The sequence below is a fragment of the Labrus bergylta genome, chromosome 1 (assembly GCF_963930695.1).
Source record: "Labrus bergylta chromosome 1, fLabBer1.1, whole genome shotgun sequence".
Taxonomy (NCBI): domain Eukaryota; kingdom Metazoa; phylum Chordata; class Actinopteri; order Labriformes; family Labridae; genus Labrus; species Labrus bergylta.
Window position 1 is genome coordinate 19,322,106 of NC_089195.1, and position 26,227 is coordinate 19,348,332.

A 26,227-nucleotide genomic window follows, 5' to 3' on the forward strand; every position below is an offset into this window, starting at 1 on the left:
TGGGAACAACTCTCTTCTCACCTTTGCACACTTGAACTCCACTGTTAAAGTTATTGGTAGTTGGAGTATGCCTTTCCCAAAGACCAGCAGCAACATCAACCTAGGAAATTGTCTAAACTGCGGACACCACAGCTTTAACTTGGCCTAGGAGCCCTGACTTATTTCTCCATCCTATCTCCGCTGCAACATTTTTCCTCAAATTGTTTTATCTGTTCCCTGTCACTCAGGTCCACATTAGACCACCTACCCAAGCTCTCCACTGACTTTTCCCATATGGATGGACTTTGTTCTTCATCTAATAAAGTCTTCCTCTCGATTATCTTCCCTCTGGACACTGTGATGCTTCTAGGTGTATTTATTTTAATTTTAAAGGGACAGTGCATATTAATCAATATTTCTGTAAATATGCCAGTTAGCCAAAAGGCTAGTTTCCATATGTAGTTTAGAGTAGGCTCCCTAAGATTTACCAGGCTTAATCCTTACCCTAGCCCAGTTAATACTCTGATTCAATCTCTCAAGTAACCTTTTTTTTTTTACATGCCACTGTTGTGGGTACCAGTGTCATGTAATCCATGTATGCTCTAATTGGTGGAAGGTACATCCCATTCTGCCGTGTCTCCCCACCTACCATCCACTTAGCTCTAATGATTACTGCCATCACCATTGAGAGTGCTAGTGGGAAATGATGCACCCTGTCATAATGCCTATTTCCAGGTGCTGCCAACCAGTTATAAAACCTGCAGTATGTATACACATTCTAGTAATGCAGACATATGCTTTTATTATGTGTATAATCACCCCAGGCACACTAAAGAACTCAGAGGAATTCCAAATGAGGATGAGCAGATCTAAACCAAACAGATCTGCCAAATCTAAAATACCACATTTTAATTGCTCGCCAAAATGCCAGAACATTGGTAAACCCTAAACTCCAGCCTCTCATTGTCATAAGATCTATCACTACAAGGATGACAGTGAATCTTTAGATTTATTTCATCAAATATTTGCTTTAAACCACCTCCAAAAATTCTTGACTCACACCATCACTCCCTCTGTGATAGAGACCCATTAGCAACCCTTATCTACAATTATTAAATAAAGTCCAATGAAGGACACCATTCAAAGCCCTGGAAAGGTTCCAGTATGTAAAGAAATCAGCTGCCAAGGTTAACCCCCCCCTTCCCCTCAGCTCAAAAGTTCCTACCAGACCCTCTCCAGCCCTTCACACGACGAGATCTGTGGTTGATTTAGAAACAGAAAAAATGTTTTTTCATGTGATGTGCCTCTCTCTGTGTTGAGTGTCCTTGGGTCCTTTGAAAAGCACTGTAACGTTTGACTACTGTTATAACCCTGAGAATGATGACAGAACAATATATATGATGTGAAGCAAGAAGTGTGAGGCAGTTTTTTTTTATTCAACATCTTTATTATGAAGTACCTTTTTAAAAGAAATGTACAAGTGGAACCAGCACAGTGACATCTTGGCGTTTACCTTTGAAAAACAGAAACACCGTGGACATGTGGTGCAGGTCTGAAGACACATATGAAATGATAATGTACATATTTACAGCAGAGGTTCTAACAGGAGTGAGCGAGAATGACTGCAGCTAAAAAAAAAAAGAAAGGAAAGAAAAACAACGGGACTGAGTGAAAGTAAAAAGTTCCATTAAAAAGTATGGATTGGTTCAATAAAGATATTTATAAAGATAACATGATAAAGGCACTGTGTTTCACACTAACTGACAACACAACAGACGTAGTTGTTTGTTTTTTTCCCCCATCAAATCATTATCACAAGAAACAACTCTCAACAAATGTTGTCATTCAACTGTCCCTGGGCTTTCTTTCTCACAAACATAAAATAAATCAGAGGGCCTTAGCAGTTTGCACATAAACATTAAAACAAAATAGATAATTCAACTCATCAGGAAAACATTCCTTATAAAGAACATGCTTGGTGTTTATTAAAATTACATTTTTTTTTTTTATAAACAAACATATCTAATATTTTGTTTTTATATTGAAGGCATAAGGGGTTGAAGCAATGACATATGTTTTTAAGATCCTATGCTTCCCTTGGCGGGCAGCAGCCCTGGACTCATTGTGTTTGACATTCCTGCACAAAGTTTGGTAGGATCTCTATGTTTGATGAACACATTCATTGAACTACCAGCATGGATAAAACAAAACAATCAGCATGAGATCACAACTGAAAACAGACATGATGATGTGACCAGCGAAGGGATTTCTGTTGAGGTTTAAAGTTTTTAAAAAAGTCAAAGTACATTCAGCTTACATAGCTGGTGTGTGATCAGTGCATCAGCTGCACGGTGCTTTGTGGTGTCCTGGCCTCGACGGCCTTTCTGTAGTAAAGTTTGAAGGAGTAGATTGACATAATTAAAAAATATGCTAATGAGTTGTCTCGCTGAAGCAACGCTGATAAAATTACTTATTTCTTTGAATTTTTTCATGAAGCTACAGCCCGCTAGCGGTTAGATTAAATTAGCATAGACACTGAACACTTGGAAACGGCTAGTCTGGCTGTGGCAATAGGCTACAGACCCACAACACATTCAAGAATCTATAATTTACTTGTCTTACCACTTATTTGATGGAAGGAATCTCAACTTTTCTTTTCAATGATGGCAAATAAAAAAATCCTTTGGTTGTGGACTGTTCAGGAAATTTGAAGTTGTGGCTTTGTGACAGGGATGAGCTTTTTTTTTTCCTTTTCTTTTTTACAGTATTTTGAAGCATAATCAAACTAAAATTGTAATCTCTAAAATAATTTGCAATTTGATCAATAAAATTCTCACATAATTTATTCCGTTGGGGTTAAGAAAACTGTGGTGAAATAATTTATGGATGAGTTAATACGTTCAGAAAATATTAAATGATAAAAATAAAGAGTATTTGAAGCTTTATTTTACTTTATGGCAGAAGCCAGGCTTGCTGTGGTTGGTTGGTTGGTTGGTTTGATACTAGCTAAGCTAAGAGCTGTCGCTCAGCATTTGCGATACAAACTTAAATTGTTGTGAATTTTTTCACCGTTTCACAGCGAGAAAAAAACAGAGCAAGTTTCCCAAAATGTCATGTATACTTTCAGAACAAGATGTAGATTTTAATTCAAGTTCTTAGTCCTAAGACCAAATAATTGAGGAATCTGCAAGAAGATTAAGATTTCATTCTGCTCATGATGGGAAAATTGATTCAAAACTCGCAGACTTGGACTGCACAGACAAAAGCATGATGCCAGCTCAAGGGACGCGCGTTATGCTCTTTGGCTGAGTTCGGGTGTACATGACATGTTTTTTTTCCCCCTCACACATACCATGATTCAGAATAAGCTTTCTAGATAGTAATGGCACTGGACAGGCAGGCACCTAGACTGAGCTTGGGAGTTACACAAACAAATGAGGTGTGAGCTGTTAGAAACAATAGATAGTGTGGTCAAAGGTGTCACACATTTTAGTGTGTTTTTATTTTTCATGAGAATTTTTGAAGTTTTACTGTAAAATCCGGTGTATAAGACGCATTTATAAGAACAATTGTTTTCATTTAAAAAGTTGGCTATGTCCTATATACCGGTGCGAACCAATATACCAGTATAAAAGGCTGACACACGTGCCATCATTACAGTGAGTGCCGCCGCCACCATCAACATTGCACGCCACCTGACGCTATTGAACATTTCCCTCTATACATTGTGTACTGCAAGCTGTGCTGGGATACATGGCATCGAAGACCAGGCTGGCAGCCCCACTTTTGAACCTTTTTCCTCCCTCATGAAGTCATGCACTTAAAAGAAAACAGTGGTTTACTGTTAAGTATAAAAAAACTTTGTGGAGCGCTGGTTTGATAGAAAAGATTCCCCAGTAACGTCAACGAGCGACCAGCTGAGCTGTGCAGCATGATTGTTGGGCTTTGGGTCCAACTGTCGCCGTAGCTCAACTACCGTACTGTAGCTCGTAGAAGTGGAAACTCCACAAAGCAAAAACAACTGCCAACTTCAGCTGCACAGGAACGGCACGTTGATGACTTTGCTGAACACGATAGAAATCGCCACGCAGGAGACAGTTTCAACCATTTTCCTCTCTGGGAGACCCTCAAAAACAGACTTTTTCTTACATACAATACTGGTGCGACTTGTATTCCGGATTTTACGGTAATTAAAATCCATCACTTAGGAGAACAAAACTGCACACTCAAAGTTAACAGTACAGAACTGAGGTGAAGATATGTTATTAAGAGGAGAAAACAAAACATTGCTGCCCTGAAATGACTAATGAACTAGCTTCAAAACATACACAATAATACAACATTAAAGTCGAGATACAACGAAATTAGGCTTCATTAATAAGTAATAGTACCTGCCTTGTACATAGACAATTCAAATAAAATGAAACAAGTAGCTAGGGTACTTGCCTTATCAAAAATATGTAGCTTTGGTAAACAAGTTGTGTGGAGAACTGTTGTGAGAACATGTCGGTGTCAGAGATCACTACATGACATCTAGGAATCACGGTGAGAAAAGTTTCTCCTTTGAGGCTATGACGTCGACAAGAGGAGAAGCAGGCTAAAGTTCCACTCCCCCCAAAATCCTCTGTCCTCTTCTCTCCTCCCCCCGCTGATGAGGAACAGAGACAGCAAAAGGCAGCGAGACTCCCGAATGGAACAACAACAACAAAAAAAAAACGCTTTATTTACTGTCCCGAGCACCGATTGAAGAGTTTCCATGGTAATGTAGCAGCATCAAAATGGTCTGCGGAGGACAGACTCCTCCAGAGCAGAGATGGAAGACTACTTACTCCTTTTCTCCTCCCCCAGCAGCCCCCTCACTCTTTTCCATCCATCGTAGAGGAAGACTGGACAGACATCAGATTTTAACAGCGCTCCTCATATATCCACAGTGGAGACGAGACGGTGAAATAATTAAAGTTCCTCTCCTTTGCTTCTGTTTCATCTGGCCGATCTTCTTCGCAGTATGTGTGTTTGATCCAGGCATGATGCAGATTTCCAGATATGCCGTGAAAATGAACCACTTCCTTATTACTTGAGCTTTTACCACGCAGCTCAATTACCTTCTGTCACACATCGCTCCTTCCATCTTTCTACTTTCTGTCGTACATTTTCCCACAGCTGAATTCGGTCCAATCCCAAAGTTCTCTTCCCATCTCCTTTTCTTTTTCAAATGATCCATGTCATCTTCCTGTTCCCAAACATTTCAGTCAACCTTCTCCACCTTCCCGATGATCTTCTCCTCGAAGATGGGCAAGATGGCGTCATCGTCACGGACCTCCTCAAACACCACACCACAGTCAAACTCGTCGCTCACTTTCTTGAAGTAGAACCTGCAAACAAATTCAGACAAGCAGGATAATGTTAGAGGGAAGTGCTACAAAAAAACTCACCATATTTCATAATACATGAGTCAAGATGTTCTTACCTGTAATGGCCCTTTTTGGTAAGCAGCTCTTTAAACTGGCCCAGAGTCACTACACGGCCTTTGACTGATGTTCGGTATGGGATAGGCTCTCCACAGAAGTAGTAAGCAACGGTCATGTTGTCACACACTTGGCGCTTACCAGACTTGTGCCTTAGAGAAAGATGTCAATCCATGTCAATTTAGAAAATAAGCCAACAAAGACACATTTGATTAGTGGTAAGAAAATTGTACCTCTGCTTGGCCTGCTGTATCGCATTCCTCCTTCTCTCCTCCTCAAGCCTCCTCCTAGCCTCCTCTAGCTGGGTGAGCGGGTTGGGAGCCGGGTTGGGTGGCATAGCTGGATCCTGGATGAATGGGTGAGAGGGCTGGACCTGTGTGGACACAGAGCCAGGGAGGGCCGGGGACACGGAGGAGGGGTTGTTACGCAGCTGTGCAGAGACCCAGGGGTGCACAGCTCCAGGTCGCTCCACTGATGTTGGACGCGGTGATTCGCTGCTGGCCCCTGTCCTCCTGGAGCTGCTGGTGCTGCCGCTGGAAAGACGACAGGGAGAGGGAAGATGAGCATCAAGGCTTGACATTAAAAAACAAAAAAAGGAATCTAGAACAGTATTTAATCCAGCTTCTAGAAGTGAAATCCCCCAAACATGATTTTTAGCCTGCTTTGTGTAGAAGTGTGTGCATGTTTGTTTTTATATACTGTATGTGGACATGACAACAAAAGTGACTGATAGAGCCTACTGATACATCCTATCAATTGGAAAGCGTAAGGGGAACACAAATTTGTGGTAAAGCAGTATTAGTCAATATTTTCTATTAACAGTGGATCAATTGAATGTGTTTAATATGAACAGGCTCAATTTCCTAAAAACTTTGAGTGAGTTTTTTCTGTGAACAGCAACATGAGCTTCCACATTCTTGGGTATGTTGTACATTACAGTGTTTCATTGTGTTAACAGTGTTTTCTGTTGCGTTCCTTCAACATCATCATCACCATGAGACCCCATAGTTTGTTACCCTAAATTTCATGTCTTGCTACTTTTGTCATACAACACGTCAGCATTCACAGATCTAGTGAGTCCACTTCTATTGTCCTGCATTTTTAGTGCTGCCTCTTGTCTAATACTTTTTCTTGAATAACTATACTGGCACATCCGTTTGGGCTTGTAAATCAATACAATCTCAATCAAATGAATCAATCATTACTCAAACTATCAATATAAAGCCAAAAACACATTTTAACCAGTTGTAAGACATTAATATAATACTACTCACCCATGTGAGCTCTTCCTTTGTCTATCTCCTTCCATCATCCACTGCAGGATCTTCTGATTTCTCTCCAGATCATCCAGTGGTACCTGGCCCTCCATGCCTCGCCCACTATCATCCACTTTCCCAGGTGTCTCTGACGACTTCTTACAACCTCGCCGAGATAGTGTGCTGCCTTTACTACTGCAGAATGAACAGATGACACAAACCAGGTGAGATAATCAGAACAAAAAACAGCATATGTAGATTGCTTAAGGCCAAGAATATGTGCTAGAATTCAACCACAGTAGCCTACCTGTAACCCATGCCCTCCAGCGTGCTGGCTCCCGCTCCATCGGCGTAGTTACGACTTCTCCCTGCATACTGGCTGGCTGGGTCTCCATTCCATAAGATATTGGCCTGGGACCTAGAGCCGGCCTCCTCCTGCCCTTCTCTTCCTCTGTGGTGGTACAACGGTTTGTGGTGATGCATACCTGAGACAGACATCACAGCGAGGCTAATTAGTAGAGGAAGTGAATCTCTCCTTTACAAGACGATTCAATACGATTGGATCTTCTAGAGCGACGATCCTGATTCAGATCGGTATATCCATACACCACTGCTAATTAGTGAGATAATAGACTCTCTCCATGAAATGTCTATGGCTTTTGCAATTTCTCCAAAGCTAACTTGAGGGATGGCGGTAGAACGGAGAGTTCTACCAAACATAGAAGGCAGAGGAAACAAAGCAGTTAACATGGTCGGCCTCATTGCAATATATAGATGTAATATAACATCCCAGTGATGGTGGGAAAGCGACAAAACACTTTGAATCAAGAGACAGTTCAACATCACATACGAGAGTACTCTGCCTTCCCTCTACAAGAACATATGAGAAGCCGAGTGAATGGATGTTAAAGCTAAAAGCTTCACCATAGACACCTGGAACTCTGATGTTACTGCACAGTGGGGTGCTGCAGGCTTCAAACTTACACAGAGCACACACCGATGATTCAATTTCAACCGCAATCAAAGAAATGCTTTATCAGTTCGTGAAATTTAAATCTAAAAAGAGATGTTAGCCACAAAAAATACACTGACAACAAGGGAGTGCACAGCTTCTGCTGCTTTGCACATACAATGCAGCTCATAGTCAACAAGGGCTCACTGTGACAGCAGAGTATAGATTCTGTTCACATGCCAGACTATTGGTGCACCTTTGATAGAAATACAAGTTTGATGTTGAAAGACATTTACCACATAAGGTTAAAGCACAAGGAGAAACCAACAGAGACAGACAACAGGCAGTCTCACATCAAGATATTTGATAACCCTGTTAGCATGCTGTTGTGATGACACCAGAGCGAAGAAGATTAGCCTTATGCCCAAATAAGCTAAAACTGGAAATATGCTACCATTAAGTTTTTTATGGAAGGAGAAGGCTTCCTCAAGCACATGGAGGAAAGATTTATGAGTAGCAGAATTTTGCAGAACAGTAAAGTGTCTGTTAGTACAGGCTGGTGGACAGCTTGGTGATATGTCTCAGAAGACATAAAGGACGGGAGGTCTGTGTTAGATTCATTTTTTTTTTTACGGTAAAAAGATATAATAAGCAAGTACTTGTTCATAAGGTTATGCAAGTATCTGAGAATTTGGATTACTATAAATGTCCATCTCTTCCAGTCTCTGGACATAAAAAACCCTTATCATCACTTGCAAAACCAGTGTAGACTGTCTGTATTAAAGATCTGATGTGGAAAGCAAATCTGATTTGCCAGTGACCTGAGGAAAACTTAACTGAGGGCAGAGAGGTCGGAAATTAATGGTGAGATGAGCTACTGTTCAGTGTTTGTCTCTCTATGAGATTTGTTTCTAATCGGAAAAATGCAGTCACTTCAATTTGACAGCTGCAAAACAAGGGGATGTGGTACAATATGAGCATATAACAGCATCTTATCTAATGAGAACAGGAATACGTACAACAGAACTGTAATTAAGAGTTAAAGTAACAGAAAAGAATCAGTGCACGTGCCCCTTCAGCCCCACAGCCTCTTACTTTTGACCCCGGGAACAGGCAGAGTGTGAACTCCCCCTCTGTGAGGGGGGAAGTGAGGAGGGCCAATCCCCCCATCAGGCGAACGTGATGATTTGGGAGGAGAATGTCGACCTCCTCCTAAGGTGCTGTTGGTTGCCCCTGGCGACTGGCAGCCTGGCGTTTTCATCACACGCTGCACATGCTCATCCAGGATAGATTCTGGGTCGTCATCAAGGGGATCCTCCATGGCAACAAGGCCGCCATATGTGGCCACCGTTGCTGTGTTAGCAGTGGTCTCTGAGTAACGGGCGCCGTAGAGAGGTTGAAATGATGAGGGGAGGGTAAGTGGTATGCTATGAGAAGACATGGAGGTTGTCACGGAGACGTCAGCATCATCACCCTCTTCTTCCTGTTTGAATAAGGGGACAAAGATTTTAAAGTGTGACCTCACACGCTTAAAGCAGTAAGAACTAAGTTGGTTGGTTGTAGAAACGGTTGATATTCAAGATTCTCTTGGATACTAGACGTTATATAATGATACAATCTGCTTTATTCTTGTGTTTTTCAGTATTGAAAGTACCTAAGCTCTAACAAACAACAGATCTACAGCCCTATTTGAAACCTAACACAGCGGTGGCAGATAGACATAGAGAGGCATTAAGGAAAGTGATCGCCGCCGATGAAAATTAAAATGTGAAATAGAGAAAAAAACTTTGGAACTAATCTAAATAACTTTAAAAGATGTTAGACCTCTGGTGACTGTATTATTTGCTGCTTGCAATTAGTCAGGAAACATCAAATGATCCAATACAATGCCAACCAAAGTACAGAAGCCATTTTTCAATACAATGTACAGGAGAACTTTGTTTAGCTCCGTGGTCCAACACAAATAAAAGAAAACCTGATTAAAACAGTTTCAAATAAGGACTTTCTCCTGATCAGAACAACCCTCTTAGTGACACAATACTTGAATTGCGTTGTAGGAATAAAAAAGTATCCTTTTTTGGTCATGTGTTGGAGGTTTTCCGCTTTTTCTGCATTATGATTTCAAAACACGATATTTCCATTTTTAAATATTATCATCTTCTCCTTTATCAGTGAGACAATTTGCAATCACACACTCTTAAGTAAAAACATAAAATGCTAAATTTGATTCAATATTAATCAAGTGTTTCTCAGGAAACACCACCAGCACGCTGTTATGAACTCACCAGTCGTACTCTCTTCAGCCTCTCTTCAAGTCTTTCCTGAGCCTCCCTCTCTCTGAGAACCGTCTCTAACTTGCTGATAAGCTCCGCAGCAAACCTCTCAGGCTGTACATGGATGTCCTTTGGCATGCGATACGTGCGCTACAGAAAGACAAAAACAAAGAAATTATTTAAAACAAGTTTGCACCCACATCTGAAACTGAAATATAGGTGCCCTCTTAATAAACTCAAATGAGAACTATAGTCAAATGTATCCAGGAAGAATTGTTATAACTAATGTATCAAATGGCTCCAAAACAAACACAAAAATGCCACAAAAAAAAAGAAGTTAAAAATGGAAACCTGAAATAGAATATGCTTATTCCAATTAGGAACAATATTGGGAAGCCATTGTATTTATATTTTGTTATTGATCTAACACAGTTACTGTGTTACAAGATTAACTTCTCTTCGCTATTTGTAGTCTGCAACAGCGTTTGTTACGCACATATTGGAATAAAGTCATCAGGGATCATGTTCCCATTAATGCTACATGAATGCCGATATGAGGCTAATAAAAAAAAAAAAAACTCACAGGTATATGAGGTAGGGGCACACGTCCATTAGCTTTGGCACTTTCATGCATCTCTTTACGATGCTGCTTCCGATATCTGTATGGAGGAATACCATCTCTGCAAACAAAGATACACATACACAATAATCAAACACTGACCTCAGCAGCAAACTAGTGTTGTGATTTAACATGTTTAGTCCAGAGCGATTTATGTAAACAATCTTTATGTGTACTTACACGCTGCTGTCGGGGAGTGACAGTGTGTCCGCATCGCTAGACATGCTCTGCTGCTCACTGTCATTGGCACTGGTCGCTGGAGCACGAGCATAGCCCATGTTTGCGTAGTACGGGTTTACCGGCTCCCGCCATGTTCTGAGAATGAGAAGAGATTATGATCTAGTTAGTTTACATTGAAGTGTTGTATTTGGGACAAAGAAGGCTTCAGCATATCCCCAGGAATAAGTGAAGAGGGTATTTGAATCACATCAAAAATTCACATTTATGAAATAGACCTGTCTCCATACTTCTAAAATACGGTTGCGTCCAAGGCAGCGCCCATTTGGATTGCTGTTTTCTTAAGACTTAATTACTTTCCTAAAGTATTAAAAATTATTATTTTTTAAAGAAAATTTCAAAGAGAAATACTGAGAAGAGAGAGTAGTCACAGTATAAGAGATGAGAACTAATATATAGACATCTAAAACAATCTCCGGTAAAAAAACAACCCAACTTAAATTCAATTCCTTCTAAAATCAGTTCAAGTAAAAACTGCCTGGGTAAAATAACAAGTTTTAAAAAGAGCTGAATATATTCAAAGTCATTTATTCATTCATTCATTCATTCAAGTAGTTGTTTGTTAGTGGTGCATGCATATGTACGTGAGGAAACAATATTAACTTTACCACACAAGTGGCTTGTTATACACATACACACCTGTACTCCCTGCTGTCCGGCTTCCTCCTGTTCGTCGTGGCTCTCTGCGGTGCTGTCTGCATCAGCAGGCTCTGAGTCAGCCTACTAGCTGGTGTGTCTCCACACTCGTCTTCATCTTTCTCTTCCTCCACATCCCTCACACCTCCTCCTCCGCACCTATGATCAGATTTTAGAGCTGTTCGTTAAGCATCATATCATATCACACGTTATGAGAACATTTTTACGTTTTTTTGAGTGTGGCATCAGCTCACCTCCACTCCTCATCCTCAGCAAGTGTGGGTAAGTACCCAGGCACAGGTTTTGCTAGACCCGATGAAGGACTCTGATCACTTGGGTTAGGCTTGGGGCTCTCCCCTCCTGTCCGTGTGTACTCCAGGTACAGATCTGACTTCAGAAACAAAGGGTAGGTGTTCTCCTCCATCATGGCCTGGATCTCTGTCTGAGCCTGAGACGAACAAACACAATGGTCACGGACTTTAGATAGTTCACAAATAATGTTTTAAGAGGTTGCCGTTTTTAAACACAAATTTAAATATGATAATTCAAGTTTAAACGCAGCTTCTCATCAACACACCGCCTATCACAGCCTTAGTTTTGATCAGTCTTAAAAGGTTTGACCTGACTGTTTGCTTGCAACTTCTTTTATTGACTTAAGCATGACACAACAACAACACAGCTTGGATTCCAGCATACAAGTGAACACAGGTTACTTATCTTACTGTCCATAGCAAACAAATACACACTCCAGGCCAAAACAATTACATATGGTGAACATTTATGTAACCTATTATCTATCCAGTCACTCCTCCCAGAATGAAACAGAAAGATACATATAGAGGTAAAACACAATGTAACCATTCTAAAAGCTTTTCTGACGGTCCTCATACAAAAGGTTTGAGTTAAAGTCGCTCAGTAATTTGCTTTGCTGACATGTTTTTAACTAGAAGCAGAAATGTATAATTACTGACTTCTTAACAACTTTTAACCAACTCATAAATCCTCTTTAAAACAGCAATCGAAAAGAAAGCAAGAGAAAGTGTAGGAAATAATTCACTGCAGAGAAAACTAAAATCAGCCTCAATTGGTTCATTATTGAGATTATGTAACCTCTATCTGTGACTACATTTTGTTTAGCAGTGGTGTGTTATGAACTGCAGTTGTAAGGAAATAAAGTTGGAGGGGCCAGGTAGCTGAAAGGGTAAAATACTAACCTCCAACCAAAACGTAACCAGAGTTAGTATTTAGTTGTTATTTACTTAAAAAAGCAGCAAGCCAGAAACCTCTGCAATCTTTACCCCGCTGTTTACAAATATGACTTTAATTTCTACTACAGTCCTTATGGCCACGGTGACATATGGGCAACAGAAGAATCATTTTAAGTACTCAGGTACTCTCAGCGCATTTCAAATTCAGTAACCTAGGTCCAGTTATAGATCCTGGGCCATAGTTCCTGCCCCCTAAAGATTCTTTCCAGGAGGGAAACAACATTCCTGTACTGAATATGGATGGCATATCCATCACAAGCACTTGGCCTGCCTGAACTATTGAGCAGCTTTTACATTGGATGCAAATCTCCCAGAGAAAACATACACCAAACAACATGCTATACTGAAAATGAAATGAGATTTGACTTATGCATGACGTCACTTTTCAAAGATAATCTATACCAGTTTTAATGGAAGCAAACTGTACAGCCCGGGCATCACAGCTAATCAGGGTATTTTCAGGGTGTAACACATGATCATTCCAACAGCCACACTTCAGTTTCAATTGCTGTATATAAAACAATAAAATATAGCATGGGCTAAAGTTGTTACTGCCTAAAATTTCAGGACAAGCCTGGCTACACCAGACCTATTCAAAAAACTAAGATGGACCACAAACACAGATTGTGAAAAATCTATGTGTAATTCAACATACACTGCCCATAGTATGAACCTTTACACATGATACCACTGATTTTATTACCTGTTCAAACATGGCAGGGTCTGGTTGTGGCCTTCCAACACAGTCTCTGATGAAGCTCTTGGTCGCTGCTTTGATCTGCCTGGAGACAATCCCACCGCCGTCCACAACGTACTTCCTGTAGATGACCTTGGCAAGCTTCGCCCTCCTCTCCTGGCTTGTCTTCCTGAACCCCGAGCAAGCAAACCAGAAGTCAAGAAGGTCCGCACACCCTTCCTGGCAAAGGAAGTTTCGGAACAGCTGGATGCCTTCCTGGTCATCTAGGAGAGAGTGAAGTGACTCGGCCCACTTCAGGTAAGGTGGAGTTGGTGAAGCCGAGCCCTCAGGTTCATATCCCAAGTCCAGATCAGGGCGACGCGGGGTCGCTGACGAGGAGGAGGGTGTATAACTTGATGGATCCCCCATTTTAGAGGATGAGGATGAAGTGGGATACCCAAGAGTTTGGGAAAGGGCGTTAGGACGGGTGTTGGCCGACTGGACTGGGGGGTCCACATCAGATCCCTCCTCACCAGGAACCGGGGGTCGCGGAGCATCCTCGGTAAAGTGGGTAGGGCCGCTCAGAGAGGCCACAACCCCGCCACCGCCGCCCCTGTACCCAATCCCATGTAATTCTCTGACAACACTCATGTCTCTGGTTGCACAGTGCAGAGGTCAGATCTTCGCCTCTTGCAATGATTTTGCTGGAAAACAATTCACCCTGTGATGAAAATAAGAAAAGAAGGTAGTTATGGCCCTTGAAGTGAACACAAGGACCTTAAAGGTGGATTACTCATCCAACCCCATTAACTGTGTCAAGTCATAACAACAAAATGATATGATGAGCAGAAACGATACAAACACATAAAGCATTAAACGAGGTTACAGACGAGTGTGGTAAACATTGGGAGAAAAGTCTCAATACTTAAAATAAATTTGCTACAATGCTAAATCGATACACACAAGGAGTTAGCATTGGATGTAGTTAAAACCCTAACACACTTTTAACTAGCAACTAAGACGCCTGTCCCATCAGAAACAGTTCAATAGTTTGTTTGAATTCACATCTGAAGTTCAACTTTAAGTTTTAAGGCGTTAGTTTAGCAGCTAGCTGAAAGCCTTGCGTCAACAGTTGTCAAAATAAAGCTTCGCCTCGATGGGACACGGGTTTCTAAATTACCAAGTAATGTTAACAAGCTAAGACAGCTAGCTAGCCTTTTAGCAATGCCACCACCAATGCCATCGCTTTGAAGTGAGAATCTCATTCATCTTGGCCTGCAAAAGACTGTGGGGGGATGGGTACAGAAACAAACTCTACAACCACACAAGACGGGCCTGCGTGCAAAAAAAAAAAAACACTTCAACCCAAGCGCACTTTGTAAATCCATTCATGCTGAGTTAACTCACAGAGAAGGAAGGTAAACTTTCGTACCGACAAACACCAACAAATCTGCCCATCTAAGATCAATCAAAACAAGAAAGCGAAGGCACGTTTTTCCACTCTACTGGCTGCAGCGCCAGCTAGCCTGAGTGTTAGCTTGTTAGCTGGCTAGCTTAGCTAGGTACGTGAACGTCCCGTGTTTTCCCACAAAAGTATTCCTCCTACCGTCTCTGAAAGCCCGGTCCCCGTAATCCACTGCATTGGGGATACTGGCGTGAACTGTTTGCCCCAAAACGCAGCATATGGATAACTTTCTGATATTAAATATTAACGAAAATAACCCGTCGAGTATCCCCTTAACTCCCCATGGTGGCTGCTGTCTGAGCAATAATACTGAGCCACAGAGACGTCGTGCGTGCACGTCGACGTCGTGCCGTACGTAAAACTTATACAGGCATCAACAAGCCCTCAGTCTGTCAGAGGTGAAGTACTAATTTACATCATTAACCTTAGTTAACTTAAAAGTTGCAATATCACAAAAGTGCTGGGACGCCTTCAAGTAACTTTATTTAATAACGACTTCAGTCAAAGCGAATTAAAGAAAATTCAATTTAAAAGAACCTAATAGTCATGGGACATTTCCTTTGGATCTTTTATAGTCTACTTAATTTGATCTATCATTAAATGAGAATAAGTTAATGTTGTTAATACACGTTTTGAGAAAAAATGAATGTTAAATAGGCTAGATTCCAGTGATAGTGAATTTGTAATTTGAAAAGTGATTATAGCAGACAAAAGATTGCGGTATAGGCAAGAATTAGGCCTATAAGATTCCTAATTTTGGTCCAAACCTTTTCATTCACACTTATCTCTTACAATATTTCCGATTATTATGTCATTCCTCTATTGCCCATTGTTTGATTCCCATATGCAACCCCAAATATGTGACAAGGCCTATTGGCTCACTGTCTGAGGGATCAGTACATACATGTTAATAGTATCTAGGCTATATGTTGCCTTTGAAACTATATACGATATTTAAGCTATTCTTTGTATAATTTATAATAATATAATATCATTATAATTAATATAGGCTCCCAACCTCAGTTAAAATCACAGGTAATAGAATAGATCATAACGGTATATGGCAGAGAAAGATCATCCAATTAGCGCCCTCTACGGACACCAAAAGGTCATTACGCAATTTCACAAAATAAAGTGAATGGTACAGGCTATCCGTAGCCTTTAATTGAGACTAATTAGTATTCTTGACTATTAGCCTACACTGTTTACGGCAAGTTTTTAGTACCAAACGTCGCCGTCAATTTAAATGTCATTGCATTGTAGCCTATTTAAATAATTTTAAAAAAGCACCAACACAGGCTACGACACATGCAGGAACAGCACTGTACTCGGATATTCACACTGCGAGACAAATCTGAGACTCCCTCATGTCAGGTGGAAACTGTGACAAAACAATCAGACAACCCATCGCGGCTTTTCTTACCTGAGTAAAAACAGGTGTTCAGTAAACGGATCCCATCTCCGCTGACGGTAGTAGGGTGAGTGACAGGACACAGAGAGCACATCGCCGCCGACACCACCTGAGCATCCCGCCTGTCACTCGCCTTCGCCGGGCTGTCAGTCAGTCAGTCAGTCAGTCAGCCAGCCAGGAGCTCCGAGCTGCCACCACCGCTGTGAGTGTGTGTGTGTGTGTGTGTGTGTGTGTGTGTGTGTTTGAGAGAAAGAGAGAGAGAGAGAGAGAGAGAGAGAGAAAGAGAGAAAGAGAAATGAGGAACAGTGGAAAAAGACACAAAAGAGAAAGACAGAAAGATTAGCACACAGTTAAGTGTCATTAATTCCTCTCTTAATGTCACCAATAGATTTAACTTATCCCTAAAAACATGTGAAACTAATGTAAAACATATTTCTTATTCAGAAGCTGTTGTTTTCATTTGTGATGCAATACATTTTTCACATTAAATTCGTCTTTTTAAAAACCTATTTTTTCTAATGTTGAATGGTCTCAACTTAACTAATGTTTGAATCAGACCAGTTGTGAGGAAATTAAAACAATACTTGAAAAAAAAATGTCATGTCAATGTCAGCCCCTTCAAAAGGACCATTTAGTAGTTGCCTATTTTTTTGGGTGAACTCTGCCTCTTCCAAGGTCAAACTCAAATTTGAACTTTAAATCAGCAAAGTACATGCTTAAAAGAAATATTATTTTAAGTGTATTTGGATGTTCAATCAGTGTTGATTCCTAAATGCAACCTATATTGACTATAAATGAACTTACTTCTGGATTAGTGCTGGCAGTGGCTACATGTACCAGAGCAGCCCCTGTCTATACTGCATTTCTTTGGCTGTAATGGGGTGGCAAAAATGAATACGGCTAAACATCACAGTAAGCACTGTAATAAAGTTTTTCATCCCTGACATCCTCTGAACATTCTCATATTTTTTGTTCAAAGCTTTGTTTTGTAGCAAGTTTGCAAGGAGACAAGAAGTGCTGTTAAGGGATAATATCAAATAAGTGCGCTGGTGGCCAGAGATAAAAAATGTTGCAGCTGGATTGAGCTGCACTAAAGAGGCATATAAACATTAATATTATTATTTATTTGTTTTTACAATTTTTAACAAACTTGGATGGAGAGTGGTATGGTTGACTTTGACTATCTACAAACACCCTTTACAAGAAATTCAGGTTGCTAAAATAAAGCAACAAAACACTGAATTCTTTAGCAAAAATCAGTAATAGAAATACAAATTAAAGGTAAAAATATCTCATGTTCATTACATTCCAATGTCTTTGAACAGTTAAATCAACATACAAATGTTGACAAAACACACTCAAGAACATGCAACTCTAATAATCCAATGTGAATTAATGACTCAGGAATGAATGAATGTCTGATGAGCTGTCTTCAAGCAGCTTCAGTGTTTGTCTCTGGAGACATCATAACAACACTCAGCTTCATGAGAGGCTAAAGGTTTTACTGTATTATATGAAGAAACTGCAATTACATAATAAACAGTGTGATACAGAAGATAGAGTTCATCTTCTCCTTTTAACCTCTGAATTAAAACATAATGTACCAAAGTTAGCAAAGACGTTTACCATGTCTCTGGTGAGACTAGCTGTTCAACGTGGACAGGGGGGGTCAGGTGGCTCAGGTGAGGTCCACATAGCTGTCCTCATCTCTGTGGACAGTTCTTCCATTGTTATCTGAACCTGGGAAATAAAAAAATAAAAAAACAGCTTTAAGACATCAAACTGAGTACCAGAGAGGTACTTTCTCAAGGGCACCTTGGCAGTGCTCAGGAAGTGATCTGGCACCTCTCCAGCTACCAGATTTGGTCCACACAGGGACTTGAACCGGCAACCCTCTGGCTCCCAACCAAAGTCCCCACAGACTGAGATACTGCCACCCCAAGGTAGTTCCCTGACTGGGAATTGAACACGGACCGCGGTGGTGAGCGCACAGAATCCTAACCACTAGACCACCAGGGAAATAGCCTTAAATAGCCTACTGTAATATATTCCTGAGAGATATTGAGGATATTGGTTAGAAAAATTGACTTGGTTTCAGCAAACCAATCAATCAACTTTTATTTATACTTGTGAGATCATTCAGGAGCAAGCCTGAACAATATCAAGACAATAACAAAAAAAAGGGAAAATGGACAATGAAGCGTTTGGATAACCAGAAAAGACAATGATAACATTTAATTCAAATGTAAACTCCACGGCTTTACAGAAAATAAAAGCAAAAACAAACCATCATGACCTACATGTGAATACACACCGGTCCATACAAAGATAAACTAAATGCCAAAGGCCTGAGGAAAAATCAATGTTTAAGGCCACTTTTAAAATAACATAGTGTCTCCACAGACCTCAGGTCAGCTGGCAATTTGTTTCACAGATTGGCACCATGGTGACTAAATGCACCTTCCACCTGATTGTGTTTTAATTTTAGATACATTCAGGAAGCCTGTACCTGATGATCTCAGGGATCTGATTGGGCTGTAGTCAGTGAGCTGGTCAGAGAGCTATTGAGGGGCCATACCATTAAGAGCTTTATAGACAAGAAGTAATATATTGAATTCCATTCCGTACTGGACTGGAAGCCAATGAAGATTTTTCAATACAAGAGATCCTGAGAAGTGTTTCAGTGGGAAGTAATAAAGACTGGCAGCATTGTTTGCAGTATAGCTTTCAGAAATATTAATAATTGTTTTCAGTGTGCTTGACTGGCAGACCTTACAGCCAAGCTAAACACGCTCCATTATGTAAATATATTCATATAATTTTGTTTTATTACCTCAGCAGTTAATACACACTCACTCACACACACACACTCACACACACGGGCACACACACATGAGCAAACAGGTTCTAGTTGCAACAGGCTGCTGTTGTTATGGTTGCTGTGTTACCTCTGGAGACAATGAGGGGAGAGAAAGGAGACACTGAGAGAATACTGAGGAAGATGAACTTGACCTTTATGATGTCTTGGTGAGGAGGGGTTGGGGGCATGTTGTTACTTATGAATCTGTAATGAATCTTGACTTTGTATGTGTGTGCACGCACGTATGTGTGAGTGTGTGTTTGCGCGCGTGTGTGTGTGTGAGTTTGTTCTGTAGAGGTCTAAGCTCTTAGCTGAAAAAGGTCATCACTCAGGGGGGGCACTAATACACCTGGCTGTATGCTTCCTCTGACACTTACTCTATCTATGGATCTATGAGAGCAAGAGATATGTGGGACTCTTCTTAGTCATCGTCGTCTTCCTTAGAGTTTGAAGAAACTGCTGATAACACTCATTCCACTTTTAGCTTAGCTTAACTTAGCTTAAAGGCTGGAAACTTGGGTAACTAACCCTTCTTTTTCCAAAACAAAAAGATACAACAAAATACTCCTTGCATCATCTTTGAATGTCACCAGTCATTTTGTCTCTACAAAAAAACTAAACTAAACGGAACATTTTATGGAGGTCCAGGCCTTTTTCCAACTAGGTGTAGTGATTCCCACTGCTGCAAAAAAAATGTTTAAATTTGACTAAAGTTTAAAAAAAATGTTCTGTCATGATGTTGCAGCAGTTACAATTTGGGCGGCAGTAGCTCAGTCTATAGGGACTTTGGTTGGGAACCAGAAGGTTGCTGGTTCAAGTCCATAGTCTGGAAATTGGTCTGGTATAGCCAGTCTACTTACTGAGCATTACCTTGGTGCCCTTGAGCAAGGCACCGAACCCCCCCTACCAGCTCAGGAGTTTACAGCAGTGCTTGCTGTGGCACCCCTCACTCTGACATCTCTCCATTATTGCATGTCCATAGGATCCTATTTGCGCATTTCAGAAATGTGTGTGTAGCATGTTCAACAACAGAGTGTAAAAACCTGTGGCTAAGGTGACACGATCATGAAGGAGTGAGAGTGAGTAAATGCAAAAAAAGTATTACCCTGTAAGAACCATTTCAGTTCTAGCTAAATATAGTATGAGCAATTTTAGAGCATGTGATATTATGTTTGTCTAGTCAGTGTAATTTGTGTTCGGATTTCTTATATGTATTGACTATTGGCCAAAACCATTAAATCTAAAAATACCCTCTAACACCAACTATAGTGATGATCTTTTAATGGTTATGCATTTTCCCCCAAAAAACACATTTGCCACTCCAGTTTTCTTAAAAGTAAGGATGAGCTGCTTTTGTTGTTATTTAGGACAGCAAATGAAGAGTCATTCCAGGCTGGTTTATTATGCAGATTATAAATTGTCAACAAAGTCAATGTTCAATTGTATCCGTAAATACAAAATACTGCTAACTTGTCAACCTTCACAGATGTGTAGTGCTTAAATATCTACAGTATGGTTGTAATGATATGTCTCTCTCACAGCACACATGTTGTCTTATCATGGAAGAAAAGAACAAAGGTAACCCAAATAACATTGTTATTGAGCCCGAGTGACCTTGAGACCACATCAACAATACCAGGACCCCAAGGTGCAGGACAGCCTAGAGGTCGTGTTGCAAAGCCCCATACACGGAGGCTATAGTCCTCATTGCAGTGGCCATGGGTTCGATTCTGACCTTGGCCCTTTGCTGCATGTCGTCCCCTACTCTATCCTCCCAACATATCGTATCTCTTCAGCTGTACTATCAAATGAAGGCAAAAAAGGCCCAAAAACTAACAAAAAAACAAAACAAATACAATACCGGGACCCTTATAGTAAAGCAGCTAAATAAAATTCAACAACCTGCAATTTTATCATACACAGTTGTGTCTTTATTCTAGTGTATCATTTATGAGTAGATCCTTGCAGTTAATCAGTGAATTAGATTTATACCAGTAGACATTGAAATCAATTTTTTCACACCATTCATTCTTAGTAGTTCTTTATTTTTTATTGTGACACATTCTGTGGCTTTAGTTTTTACAGCAATAGCCACAGTGGAACCATGACTGGTCAATTACATTGTCAATGATTAGTGGTCAATATATACCCATCAACTGCTGCCCTTTCTAGCTAGTCTGAACTACTTTTAGAGTCATATGACTAGAAAAAGAAGCCATATGAATTACTCTCTTTGAATAGTCAACTATATGATAAAAACAACTATTTCCAAAAGTGGATTATCAATTCTTAAATTGAGGCAGCCCCTTTAGACTACTGAGATGGGGCTTTTTGTCAGCGTGCTGGTGTAGCTCAGGGGTCCCTTTGTTGCAGCTGCCACAGCAGATTTGGGTGTCTGTACGGAGGCCTGTCAGAAACAGGCTTATCTCTTGGGGGCCTCCCAGCACAAAGACCCATTTAGATACTCACAGAGAGTGAAATCTTCATTATATACCTCTTGAAAGAGAAACAGACCTCTGCTCTTTAAGAAAATTAATTGGACACAAGTTTTCTGTTTAGCTGCTAAGAAAGCTACCTAACAAAGGACAAGGAGCAGGCCTCGTCGTGTACAGTGAAACGTTTCATTGTTATATATGGAGGATATCTGATATAATGTATAACTATATGATGAAGATGAAGATATTTATTTAGACAAAGACATGATGGACACTAAGAGATGAAGAATATGTCATTTGTCTCTATTTTTTGTCACAATTCTACAAATCCCTCTGTTTTTCTTAAAATACTTTTAAAAAGTTATAAAAGAGGAATGGATAAACTGTCAAATATAAACCATGACATTAGTTTCAAGGGTTTCCAACCTTCTATGCGATTGTCTCTTATCTCTATATCATCTATCCAAACATCCATCTACCCACCTATCCATCCATCTGTTGGCCTTTCCCAGCCATGCCTGCAGTGAGAGTGTCAGTATATCTGCCATGGCGTCCTGCTGATGTGTATTGTGATGGGGTTGAATACTCCAGCTACCAATATGGCCTTCACCAATACTGGATTAGCCACAGTGGATTAGCTGGCTGCCCTCCTGCTGCTTATTCAAATATTGTTTCACGTATTGTCATCATTGGGGCAGAGCTATGGCCCTGTAGCCTGCAAGCCACAGAAAATTCTCAAAGAAAAAAAAAAAAAACAGAAAAAATATCTTTTGCTTCAATTTCCCCGACAAAAGCGTCTGATTTTATTTTTCGGGGATGGGGAAATGTGGAACACTCAGGGATGGGAGGAAATGTCGATGGGTTTTGGGGAGCGTATGCAGCCCTAGAACACGGAGAAAAAAGGGAGGATGGAAAGATGATGGAAGCAAAACCCAACCAGGGCCAAAATCAAGCATGAAAGCGTGCCTTGATCTTTGATACATGGTGTTCTTCTTTTTTCTCCTCTCTCCCTTTCTCTCTTTCACCCTCACACATACACTTGGGAGTCAAGGCAATTGATGTGCTGCCTTTGATGGCAAAGAGAGGCCTATATTAACAGCCAAAAGACCATGATAAAAGGGCTGAGAAAGAGAAAGAAAATGGGTACAAAATGTGTTATCAAAAAGAATGGCAACTCATGATAAATAGTAGGGATGGAGTGGTGGTAACCAGACATCGGTGCGTCCACAGTTTGATGGTTAAACAGCAGCGGAGGAAAGACTAAGGTAGACGGAGAGCTTACCGTGCTAGCCCAGCGGTAGTTTGGTGGCTGAGGTTGGCTTGGTTGTTCCAGTATGTCATGCTGGTGGTCATCCTGTTGGAATAAGGGCAGTGAATACGCCGCACGTCCATGGTTCAAACTGGGGATCCGAAGGTCTGGATGCTAGTGGACGTCCCATTGCAGAAGCAGTCGCCATCTTTGTCCCGTTGTTGTCTTGGATATCCTCTCCTGCGTCTTCATCCCTCCCTCTCTCCTTTGATCATGCCTCCCAACCCTCGCTCTCTGCCGTATGACATCATCACGCAGCGGTATCGACAAACATCAAAGAACCTCTGGGCAGGACTGTGTATCTGTCCGTCTGTGCATTTGAAAGGAGTGTAAATATGGAGCATAAAGGGTGCTGTAACCCCCCACCCGCTCCCCACATCCACTGTTCTCCTCTCCCTGCAGATGGATGGTTTATTAGGCCAGTACCAAACTAAACACACACATGCACACACCCACACCACCCAACTCTCAGACGGGTGTATCCCAAGACCCCCTGCTGTGCCTGCAGCGTTTGATGATGTCTTTTACGGCTTAATTCATCCCAAAGCTAGCTCCTTTTACAAACCCATTTTTTTGTATCTCTCTTATCCATGTGTCCCAAGCTGTTCTAGCAAACACCAATGTGTCTTTTAGTAAACTTTGTGGCTAAATGACAGTTAATTCCTTCTCAAACCGATCTATAAACACTCCCTCTTGCGTCTCCACCCCTCCTTTCTCCCACTTTGACTCTCATCCCCGGCTCTTTCTCTCTTACCTCTTACAGCTGGTGGGTACCATTTCCAATCCTGTTAAAAGTTGTATGTCCTCTGGAGGAGCCCTTCTGTTTGTCTGTCATCTGCCTGAAAATCACATATACATGTTTCACTGTCACACTCTCAATCCTCTGCAGCAGCTGTTATCCAATCCAAAGAGATCTCACCCTGAAAACATACATAATTAGCAACAGAATAAGAAGCGTTTGACCAACGATTGTGTTCCAGCAAACAGAATAAAGCCGATCTTTTACACTATCAGCATATCTTTGACAAACAGTTAGTTTCAATAACAGACAAACTGTATTCTTGTGTCTGAACTACAAAGGCAGAGAGCAGTAATACAGTGAAGTGGACAAAAAGCTGTTTTATATTTCAAGGCTAGCTTAAAGATGAGTTACAGATAGAAAGGTTGTAAATCCCTTGTATATCCATTTCAAGGCTAAATTTATTACCTAAATTTAACCACAGAAAGAGGGCAGTTTCTGCTTACTTGCTGGGTTAGCCTAGTTTTATTTTAGAAAAACTAGTTCAGCTGTTTTTTCTTTGTCATGGGTCGGTTATGCTACAGCTACACTTGCTAATGTTAGTTTTGATGAATAGATAAAAGATATCTTTTATCTCTTTAATAATATAATAAAACATGTGCCCTCTTGCAACCTTTTTATGAAGACACTCTTTGTTGTAGCATTTTTGCAATTTAGTAATAAGATATAAATGTGTACTATAGATTAAGCTAGCAAATTAGTTAAGCAAACTCAACATAAGCCAGTAAAGCAGCTGAATAAATAAAATCAGCTACATTAAATCAGCTACATTTTGAAATTAATATATTAATTATTAATTAATTAATTATTAACATTTTTTATTAATTATACAGAAAAATAAATGTGTATGACACACAAAGCCTAACTAGTGATCCAGTGTTGTTACTTTGCCCTTTGACACTATGTACATTTAAAACGTTATAAAGTGAGTAGGGAACAGTGAACTAGAGAAAAGTTTCACACAAAGCCCATGAGGTGTTTTGTATCTTTAAAATTTTTTTAGAGACATTGGCCCACAGAGGAGAAAAAAAAAATCAATTGAAAAACTCATATTTTTTGAGTGTGTGTAAATGATAGTCCTCTACATCTTAGCTGTAATGCATTTTCCCTGTTAGTACAGAAATAAAGAAAAGTCACAGATATGTGTTTGTTTGTGTAAATGAAGGTGTTGGAATAAAGGATTTGTCTAAGAGGTAACACTATTAGGGACAACAGTACAATGAAACAGCCCTGCCTTAGATTTTCATCATTTTAAGCTGTGATAGTGTGGGAGTAGTGAACATTAAGTTTTATGTATTGAGGTATTTGTGAGAGGTGGATTTGTGCCACACTGCAATAATAGAGACAAGTTTCTTCTATTCATGCATGTGTAAGAGGGAAGGACAAAGTATCAGTATCATCTTCAGTACATATGGACTCCAGTGCAACAACAATTTTAAACAACCCAAATTAAAAAAAAAAAATAACCACATTCCTCAAAGCCAACTATCTAAAATAAAATATAAACCTTGTGAAGGTAGTATTCATGGCAATGCTTTTGTATTGAACTTTAATATAGTTTAAAGGAAACAAATTTTCAGCTGAGTTCATCTTTCCTTCAGGAATGTCTAAACTATATTGATTCCTTTAACATCATAAGACATCATACCATTCACTTCATTATTAAGCTCTTCTGTGTGAAGGTCATCGGCATAAGTCTCCCAGTCATTAGGAAAGCAACCTCACCACTCACAAGAATTACTGAGTAAATGTGAGTGTGTGTGTGTGTGTGTGTGTGTGGATGGGAACAACTGCTCCTAAATTTGTTGCACGACCCTGATTTTCCATCTCTCCAGCTTGAGAGACATTTGCATCCACACATCAAAATGTCTCTTTGCTTTCCTAAAAAAAAAAAAAAAAAAAAAGCCTTCGCCCTCATGTTTGCGCTCCAATCATATAAATATGTATTTACATCCAAAAAGCAACCTCATTCCAGGTATTAAGAAAACTAATTTTACCACATTAAAGGAACCCTTAAAAATACCAGTTTATTTCCTCCACAAATTACTGTTCCCATAATCCCCATCAACTAAATCCATCTGCTGGTTGCTCTTATTTTCAGGGACAAATATGAATGTTTGGAATCAATGCGGCCACTCTTGGCCTACCTGTAGGATTGTTGGGGTAACCGCTAATAGCACCAGGCTGACAGGCTGGAGACGGTTGATAAGCATTTCTCATTACTGAACCCTATTCACATAACTGGCTGCCACACACATATATAGCACATACACACACACTCAGACATCTCAGAGAAATAGATGTCCTCCAAACCATATTCCCATCAGTGTAACAATAGATAGAAATAAATAATAAGAAATCATTGGTATGTGCATCTATTGCCAGTGCATGTTTGTGACAAAAGAAAAAGCATCTGGAAAGCAAACTGACACCTTGTGGTGGACGAAATAACAGAAAAGCCTCACCATACAATAGCTCTGCAGTAAATACCCATTTAGCAAAGCTCATAATCCGTTTGGGTTGTAGCTGACAGATGTTAAGGTTGAACTCAGTGGTCATGTTTGCAGCTATCTTTTGTTTTCATTGA

General features: G+C 40.3%; 1 protein-coding gene across 1 annotated transcript; it reads right to left on the bottom strand.

Annotated features, from left to right (window-relative positions):
* Positions 1-1,394: 1,394 nt before the first annotated feature.
* LOC109991173 (axin-1) lies at positions 1,395-15,147 on the bottom strand. Its single transcript, XM_020643401.3, has 13 exons — positions 14,968-15,147; positions 13,389-14,082; positions 11,672-11,865; positions 11,421-11,576; positions 10,725-10,859; positions 10,509-10,605; positions 9,938-10,075; positions 8,748-9,135; positions 7,008-7,185; positions 6,719-6,895; positions 5,678-5,977; positions 5,447-5,596; positions 1,395-5,351 (listed from the first exon to the last, which is right to left on the bottom strand). The coding sequence occupies exons 2-13, from the start codon at positions 14,010-14,012 to the stop codon at positions 5,225-5,227; spliced, it is 2,664 nt and encodes an 887-aa protein (XP_020499057.1). The 5' UTR covers positions 14,013-14,082; positions 14,968-15,147; the 3' UTR covers positions 1,395-5,224.
* Positions 15,148-26,227: the final 11,080 nt, after the last annotated feature.